This window comes from Arctopsyche grandis, chromosome 9 (assembly GCF_051622035.1).
Source record: "Arctopsyche grandis isolate Sample6627 chromosome 9, ASM5162203v2, whole genome shotgun sequence".
Classification (NCBI taxonomy): domain Eukaryota; kingdom Metazoa; phylum Arthropoda; class Insecta; order Trichoptera; family Hydropsychidae; genus Arctopsyche; species Arctopsyche grandis.
The window spans coordinates 1,587,912-1,597,506 of record NC_135363.1 but is presented as its reverse complement, the minus strand read 5'-3'; the positions used below and the strand labels follow the sequence as shown (position 1 = coordinate 1,597,506).

General features: G+C 40.9%; 1 protein-coding gene across 1 annotated transcript in view; it reads right to left on the bottom strand.

Annotated features, from left to right (window-relative positions):
- Window positions 1–1,455: 1,455 nt before the first annotated feature.
- Window positions 1,456–9,595, bottom strand: part of subdued (anoctamin 1) — a 28,283-nt gene continuing 20,143 nt past the window's right edge. The window contains exons 18-23 of the mRNA XM_077438138.1: window positions 3,132–3,217; window positions 2,862–3,067; window positions 2,612–2,787; window positions 2,449–2,539; window positions 1,680–1,821; window positions 1,456–1,607 (exon numbers count right to left, since the gene is read on the bottom strand). Coding sequence (XP_077294264.1) covers window positions 1,456–1,607; window positions 1,680–1,821; window positions 2,449–2,539; window positions 2,612–2,787; window positions 2,862–3,067; window positions 3,132–3,217 — 853 coding nt within the window. The remainder of the gene's footprint in view (window positions 1,608–1,679; window positions 1,822–2,448; window positions 2,540–2,611; window positions 2,788–2,861; window positions 3,068–3,131; window positions 3,218–9,595) is intronic.

Sequence of the window (9,595 nt, the reverse complement as noted above, 5' to 3'; positions counted from 1 at the left end):
TACTTTATATTTGTATTGCAGTCTGTTTCAGAGCAGAATGGGACGACAGTTAGTTTTTTATATCTATTTTCATTCCCAGTTCTGTTCCGACACAGCTTCATTGTGTACTAGTTAGTCGTGGATAAAATTACACAACTATATATAATATATAATAATCAGCAAAACAAATTACCAAATAATACCTAAAATCTATTACAGTAACAAAATTCATAACAATGTGTGGAAGACTATGAATGCGAAGACATACCGAGTGTTGTAGTAAAATTATACTGTATAGGAAATCAACCTGTATTATAAAACAAGTGCAATTAATTGCATAGGTTAAACAATTCAATCTAATTACATATACATATATTTGTATAAACTAAATGAATATTATAAACTTATAACAAAATGAATACCACAGCCATATTCTGATACAATTTCAATACAAAATAAAACGTTGAATATAATAAATGTATGTATATTTAAAGCTTTTCACGACAAACACCAATACAATACCGATAGTCAAAATAATGTTTCCTTTTTTCAGTAATAAAATGTCAAAATGTAAATTGCGTAATATTTAACGTTTTATATAAGCTTTATAAAACTAAAGGCACCTTTCTAAATTATAAAGCATAATTCTAATATGTATGTAATAGTTTTTACCACTATGTATGTATGTATATATTTTTTTATAAAATATACATTAATCTTATTAACTAGTGTGTATTATATATATATGTATATATTTGGGTGAAAAATTAGGTAATAATTAATATCAATTATAATATAATATGGATACAACAAAAAAAAAAAACAACAAATCAGTTCTTTGATTAAAATTAAATTAAATTGTAAATGAATTTGAGCGTCTTAAAAACCCCTTTCATTGATTTATTTAAGTAAACTGCAAATTCGATACCAACCCTATTATAGTTGAACATAATAAACCAAGTTCAGCTGATAATTTTGATTAGTATGGTAGCAATCTACATCAGATCAAAATTGTGCTAAAAATGTGCTAAATAAACGAGTATTAAAAATATTATGATAATAAATCAAATCACAATCATTTAAGGTGAAATCGGCAATCTTTTATAAGGAAATTTAAATTAAATATGCGAACATTATTATGTATGTGAGTATTTTTAGATTAAGTAAACAATTTCAATACGAATATTAGATATTATAGTATGAGTTTAGTATACATTTTAAAAAATTGTTAAAAAAAAGGTTGCCGATTACCGGTTCAATAGAACGAACTTTTATAAGTTTAATATCACATAATTCAGATCTTGGAATACGGGGTTACATTTTAGTCAGATCGATAGTAGAGTTTCAATTGTATATTCATAAGAATCTAAGCGACAGTGTCGATTTAGCATTAATATCAAATATTGAGATCTTCCTAATAGTCTACTGAAAAGGTCGTACGAGATATCATTCGTTTCAGAAATATCAACATCGGCTTTAGACATGAGCCGGCTGTAAGATATTGTTGTTGGAGCCGTGCGTGGCAAGATCGAATTCAGATCCAGACATGGATCGGGACATGAATCTATCCCAGCCGATTTCTTCAGTGCCGGCGAGATCGCCAGCTTCACGAATGGCAGTCGTCGGAGCTAAAAAAATAATGAACACAATATAATTCAGTGCATTTTGTCGACAGAATATTCAACATAATATAAACTTACACATTAGTCCAGCTCTTTGTCTTTCTTTGTTGATAATAATTTCATTGATTACATAAGCCTCCCGACGAATGCGATCTCTAAGATCAGCTGACATGTCAGGAATCATCCATCGTACAACAATCATCACCAATGCGACAATATTCTGCAAAAACACGTAATAAATAAATTTACCGAAGTCCATATACATATGTAGCTTTTGTACATTTCATCTATCAGTGCAGGTTCTGAAATCGGCTCATTCAATAGTTTAAAAATAATTGACTGATATATGATGGGCTGAAAACCAGACTGGTACAAGTGACATTTATTTATGTACTTTTTAAAAATGTCACTTGTACCATTTAGCACTTAAACCAGTTTTGTTTTTAAATTCATACAAAGATCCAGTGACTGTGGAGAAATTTTTGTAGTATTTTATAATCAAATTGGCGAACCTCAAGACGCTGAATAACTTAAGATTAGCAAGAGAGATAGGCAAGGAGATGCCAGTTTACAGGAACCGTTTCAAGGCAAACTCTGATAAGAAACCATCGACCTAGAGTCATAAACCAAGGTCTGGCCAGCAGCGGGACCCTAGTGGGACTCGAACCCGTGACCACTCTGCTCGAAAGCATAATATACTAATCACAAGTCCACGCCTCTGGTTATATACATATGCATAAATGCAGAAAAATAAATATTATTAATTCGTTTACCAAAACTATCTTTTGAATTTCAACAGGCAAAACACTAGTTAAATACAGTATTGTTAATTATATTGGAGATATACCTCAAATACTACGATGAACGTCAATCTAGCAGCAAGAATATGCCAAAATGTAGAAGTGCGCTCGTAATCAGCATTACGATAGTCAGGATAACTGTAAACGCATTATAAATATAAATTAAAAATAAAACAATAAAAACCTTCATATGACAAGCAAGAAATGTACCGGCACAATGTGAGATTATAGTCGGAGTTGTGCGGAGCAGAGCCTGGTTCAAGATGTGTCACATTGAACAAGGCTAGTGTGTGATTTAAATAGCCTTTGAGTGAACCGTCCTCGGAATGATGGAACTGATAGACGAGTCTCGGTATAAATTCAGACGTGAACGCTATAATGAATCCCTGAAATTTTAATTATAAATAAATTCTATAATTTAAGTTCATATATAATAATAAAATATAAAACAAATGAATACGTTTGTTATGACGCTGAGCTTTCCGATGGAGTCTAGTATTCTATACCAGACTCCGATATTGCGCACTCGCTGCTGCACCGGTCTACGATGCAAACGGAGCAGCTTCAAAGCGTCCAACCTCATCTCCAGAATGTTATTCAGCAGAGCGAATAGCGGAGCCAAGGGAAATGCGGCAACGAATATCGTCACAAAACCATACTGCAAAACTGCATATCAAATAAATTTAGCAAACATCACTATTGCATATTAATACGGAAGCATTCAACGTACCCATTTCTAAATACTCTCCGAAGAGTCCTCTCGAACCCCATTCGACCAGCTTGTAATCTTTGATCCACTGAGCGGAGTTCTTATAACTGAAAAATATGTAGTGTTTCAAAAAACTACTCATTTTAGACAATTTTTACTTTATCTATGTACATAGTAACAATATATGAAGTTTTGTGATCATGCGAAAATTTGAACTCGAGATTTTGACTGATTCTAACTCAGAATCGATCAGTGATCACGTTTTCATGATCTAGAAAAATATGCGTGTGTATATTTTGGGGATTTTTTGAACACTGTTAGTCATATCGAATTGAAACTTAATATCGGTCACTTAAAATCTTATCGATACGAGGTAAATTTTTTTCAAATTTTTAAGTTGGCCGGAAATGGTACCTCCCCTTATAGGTGTCCTCTTTTTTTAAAGTTTTTGAATTCAATTATCACCCAAGCCGCCAACCGAATCAGAATGATTTTTTTCTACATGTAATAGAGATTATAAATTTTATACCCTACTATTTTTTGAATATTTTTATCTGAACCGGAAGTAGTACTTTTACTCTAGAGGATCGAGGTTTTTTATGTTTTTCTCAGAAACTTTTTTGTTTATTGAATTGAAATTTCATATCTAGAAGTTTAAGCTTAATACCAAGTTATGTATAAAATTTGGTAAGCATCCGTCAACCGGAAGTGGCAGTTTACTCTTGTTTGATTTTTCTTCCACTATTTTTTTCGACCCCTTAAACATGTGTGCTCTTCACGAAAAATTCAAGTATAATTCTTGGGGACGCGACAATTGGTGCAAGTCCAAAATGTTCAACGACAAAATGTACCCGAAAATTAGTGCACTGACAAAATGTACCCGCGACAAAATGTAAACGGAAAAAATGTTCAAGCGACAAAATGTTCAAAAATCCTAAATTATCCTATTTTAATGGCAAAAGTAACTTTTTTATTTATCGATGTATATGGTACTTTTTATCGTATAGATCGCGGATGTTATTAAATTATTATAAACTAGCTGTATTACCCGGCTTCGCTCAGTGTTTATAATATAAACCGCTTAAACATGACTAAGCTAATTTAATTAAAAAAAAAAAAAAATTAAAAAAAAATTTAAAAATTAAAAAAAAAAATAAAAAAAAAATAAAAAAAAAATCAAAAAAAAAATTAAAAAAAAAATAAAAAAAAAATAAAAAAAAAATTAAAAATTTTTTTTTTAAAAAATCAAAAAAAAAAATCAAAATTTTTTTTTGCCTTCTAGGGCTTCGCCCTCGGCGCCCTCCTGAGCCTTTGCCTTCTAGGGCTTCGCCCCTCCACGCCCCATGAGCAATTGCCGTTTAGGGCTTCGCCCCCCTTAGTTAATGCCTTTTAGGGCTTCGCCCCTCCGCACCCCCATGATTAAATGCCGTCTAGGGCTTCGCCCCCCTTAGTTAAGGCCTTTTAGGGCTTCGCCCCCCACGCCCCCAAGATTAATTGCCGTTTAGGGCTTCGCCCCCCTTAGTTAATGCCTTTTAGGGCTTCGCCCCTCCGCGCCCCCATGATTAAATGCCGTCTAAGGCTTCGCTCCCATGATCAGTTGCCTTTTAGGGCTTCGCCCCCCACGCCCCCAAGATTAATTGCCGTTTAGGGCTTCGCCCCCCTTAGTTAATGCCTTTTAGGGCTTCGCCCCTCCGCGCCCCCATGATTAAATGCCGTCTAAGGCTTCGCCCCCATGATCAGTTGCCTTTTAGGGCTTCGCCCCCCGCGCCCCCAAGATTAATTGCCGTTTAGGGCTTCGCCCCCCTTAGTTAATGCCTTTTAGGGCTTCGCCCCTCCGCGCCCCCATGATTAAATGCCGTCTAAGGCTTCGCCCCCATGATCAGTTGCCTTTTAGGGCTTCGCCCCCCGCGCCCCCAAGATTAATTGCCGTTTAGGGCTTCGCCCCCATGATCAGTTGCCTTTTAGGGCTTCGCCCCTCCGCGCCCCCATGATTAATTGCCGTCTAGGGCTTCGCCCCCCTTAGTTAATGCCTATTAGGGCTTGCGCCCCATGAGGCTGGGCCCCCCGGGCCCCCTTCGGGGCCCCACGGGGCTGCGCCCCTTGTGGCGCCCCCTTTTGAGCCCCATGGGGCTGCGCCCCATGAGGCTGGGCCCCCCGGGCCCCCTTCGGGGCCCCACGGGGCTGCGCCCCTTGTGGCGCCCCCTTTTGAGCCTCATGGGGCTGCGCCCCATGAGGCTGGGCCCCCCGGGCCCCCTTCGGGGCCCCACGGGGCTGCGCCCCTTGTGGCGCCCCCTTTTGAGCCCCATGGGGCTGCGCCCCATGAGGCTGGGCCCCCCGCGCCCCCTTCGGGGCTTCACGGGGCTGCGCCCCTTGTGGCACCCCCTTTTGAGCCCCATGGGGCTGCGCCCCATGAGGCTGGGCCCCCCGGGCCCCCTTCGGGGCCCCACGGGGCTGCGCCCCTTGTGGCGCCCCCTTTTGAGCCCCACGGGGCTGCGCCCCTTGTGGCGCCCCTGGCGGGGCCCCATGAAACTACTCGCTTTGCGCCCCCGCGGGGGTGAATCCATTGAAACGAAAAAAACAAATCGGCGCCCATGGATCGAAAAAAAAAAAAAAATCGAATCACGTGTTCGATGACGTCACCGATCTACGGACGACGACGACGAAAACGACGAAAACGACGACGACCAAGGATATTTACATACAAAGTCTCTTTCCAAATTATAGATTAGACTAGCTGTATTACCCGGCTTCGCTCAGTGTTTATAATATAAACCGCTTAAACATGACTAAGCTAATTTAATTAAAAAAAAAAAAAAAATTAAAAAAAAATTTAAAAATTAAAAAAAAAAATAAAAAAAAAATAAAAAAAAAATCAAAAAAAAAAATTAAAAAAAAAATAAAAAAAAAATTAAAAAAAAATTAAAAAAAAAATTTTTAAAAAATCAAAAAAAAAAATCAAAATTTTTTTTTGCCTTCTAGGGCTTCGCCCTCGGCGCCCCCCTGAGCCTTTGCCTTCTAGGGCTTCGCCCCTCCACGCCCCATGAGCAATTGCCGTTTAGGGCTTCGCCCCCATGATCAGTTGCCTTTTAGGGCTTCGCCCCTCCGCGCCCCCATGATTAAAAGCCGTCTAGGGCTTCGCCCCCCTAAGTTAATGCCTTTTAGGGCTTCGCCCCCCGCGCCCCAAAGATTAATTGCCGTTTAGGGCTTCGCCCCCCTTAGTTAATGCCTTTTAGGGCTTCGCCCCTCCGCACCCCCATGATTAAATGCCGTCTAGGGCTTCGCCCCCCTTAGTTAATGCCTTTTAGGGCTTCGCCCCCCGCGCCCCCAAGATTAATTGCCGTTTAGGGCTTCGCCCCCCTTAGTTAATGCCTTTTAGGGCTTCGCCCCTCCGCGCCCCCATGATTAAATGCCGTCTAAGGCTTCGCTCCCATGATCAGTTGCCTTTTAGGGCTTCGCCCCCCACGCCCCCAAGATTAATTGCCGTTTAGGGCTTCGCCCCCCTTAGTTAATGCCTTTTAGGGCTTCGCCCCTCCGCGCCCCCATGATTAAATGCCGTCTAAGGCTTCGCCCCCATGATCAGTTGCCTTTTAGGGCTTCGCCCCCCGCGCCCCCAAGATTAATTGCCGTTTAGGGCTTCGCCCCCCTTAGTTAATGCCTTTTAGGGCTTCGCCCCTCCGCGCCCCCATGATTAAATGCCGTCTAAGGCTTCGCCCCCATGATCAGTTGCCTTTTAGGGCTTCGCCCCCCGCGCCCCCAAGATTAATTGCCGTTTAGGGCTTCGCCCCCCTTAGTTAATGCCTTTTAGGGCTTCGCCCCTCCGCGCCCCCATGATTAAATGCCGTCTAGGGCTTCGCCCCCCTTAGTTAATGCCTTTTAGGGCTTCGCCCCCCGCGCCCCCAAGATTAATTGCCGTTTAGGGCTTCGCCCCCCTTAGCTAATGCCTTTAAGGGCTTCGCCCCTCCGCGCCCCCATGATTAAATGCCGTCTAAGGCTTCGCCCCCATGATCAGTTGCCTTTTAGGGCTTCGCCCCTCCGCGCCCCCATGATTAATTGCCGTCTAGGGCTTCGCCCCCCTTAGTTAATGCCTATTAGGGCTTGCGCCCCATGAGGCTGGGCCCCCCGGGCCCCCTTCGGGGCCCCACGGGGCTGCGCCCCTTGTGGCGCCCCCTTTTGAGCCCCATGGGGCTGCGCCCCATGAGGCTGGGCCCCCCGGGCCCCCTTCGGGGCCCCACGGGGCTGCGCCCCTTGTGGCGCCCCCTTTTGAGCCTCATGGGGCTGCGCCCCATGAGGCTGGGGCCCCACGGGGCTGCGCCCCTTGTGGCGCCCCCTTTTGAGCCCCATGGGGCTGCGCCCCATGAGGCTCGGCCCCCCGGGCCCCCTTCGGGGCCCCACGGGGCTGTGCCCCTGTTGGCGCCCCCTTTTGAGCCCCATGGGGCTGCGCCCCATGAGGCTGGGGCCCCACGGGGCTGTGCCCCTTGTGGCGCCCCCTTTTGAGCCCCATGGGGCTGCGCCCCATGAGGCTGGGCCTCCCGGGCCCCCTTCGGGGCCCCACGGGGCTGCGCCCCTTGTGGCGCCCCCTTTTGAGCCCCATGGGGCTGCGCCCCATGAGGCTGGGGCCCCACGGGGCTGCGCCCCCCGGGCCCCCTTCGACGACGAAAACGACGAAAACGACGACGACCAAGGATATTTACATACAAAGTCTCTTTCCAAATTATAGATTAGACTAGCTGTATTACCCGGCTTCGCTCAGTGTTTATAATATAAACACTGAGCTAAATTTTCTTTATTTCAAATGAATAATTTACTTTTTATCGTACACATCGCGGGCGTTATTAAATTCGTATAAATGACAGGGGTTCTCAACCGTATCCAATATTTACGTATTTAAATTGAAAAAAAAAAACTTTCTAAGCGTATGAACTGCAGATTACATTGAATTAGTTTATATGGCAGGGCTTCTCAACCGTCTCCAAAATTTACTTTATTTCAAATGAATAATTTACTTTTTATCGTACACATCGCGGGCGTTATTAAATTAGTATGAATGACATTGGCTCTCAACCGTATCCAATTTTTTCTTATTTAAATTGAAAAAAAAAAGTTTTTATGCGTATTGCAGATGTCAATGAATTAGTTTAAATGTCAGGGGTTCTAAACCGTATCCAATGTTTACTTATTTAAATTGAAAAAATTACTTTTTAAGCGTATGTCATTGAATTAGTTTAACACCCTCACAGAGGTGCGAAGACCTCTGTGAGGGACAGTACATATGAGATAATTAAAAATTTTAGAGTTATTTAGAGTTAAGTAATTAAGATGTATTTTTAAAATTAGCTTTATAGCTAAGATAATATATAAATAAATAAACGTTGAACGCCACGTTTTATTTTGATAAAACAGTTCCCAGCCATCGGTCACGTGTACTTCGAGTTTTAACATTGAATGTGACCTTTACGGCGTCTCTAAATCAAATTCACATAATTTTTTTCCAAAATTTTGTTTAAAAATGCAATTATTTTATTTCTTCTGCAAATAAGTCTTCTAGTGTACATTCGCAAGCTATATGTATAATGAAAGTTTTTTTTAAACTTAATATTTCATTATACAATTATAAGGCAAGAATATCAAATATTAATTTAGATAAATTTAATGTATTATTTTACAGTCAAGTCTCGAATTACGACTATTCGGATTAACGATGGAGAGATTTTACTTAGTGTTTAGCAAAAAACAAATGTATGAATCGGACATTGTATTGTAGAAAAAAGGAGGTATGTAAAAATGGCAGACATTAGAAATTTACAGCTAAAATTATTTTTACATACCTCCTTTATGTTTCACATTAATATTGCATCATTTACAACTAACTATTATGCGTAAGGGTTGCATACAAAATTTAATTTTGACATGTAAAAGACAATTAAAATGTAAATGTAAAAAAAATCACGCGCGTTGAATAGAGATGGCAAAACAATAATATATTTTGAAATTAGTTCTATGATTGACAGATGAATTGTCTACACAAATGGACGAAAATATGTAAAAAGACAAATGGGTTATAAAATTTTACTACCCTCATGTTAGAGGCTATTGAATGCATTTTTTTCTTTGCGTAAAACCCTAGGACAATAGGCAAATGGTGGGTTCGAAATCTCTTCAATGTCCTCTTCAACGTCGGTTTGTAGCAATGGAATAATAATTTTTAGCTATTCACAGTTGATAAGCTCGATCACATTTATTATAGAAAAATATACATATATGTATGTAATTAATTTATAATTACTCTGGTATTATAAAGTTCTAATAAGGTTATCAAGTTAACAATACTTGTTCACCATCCCACCGCAAAATGCCTATGTTGAACGTGTGTTCTCATTAATTACATAAACCTCAGTGGATAGATGAGCGCAATTCGCATTCTATTGACACAGTGAAAAGCGTGTTATAAAAAAGTGTATGTATTATAAAATGTCGTGCATTGAACT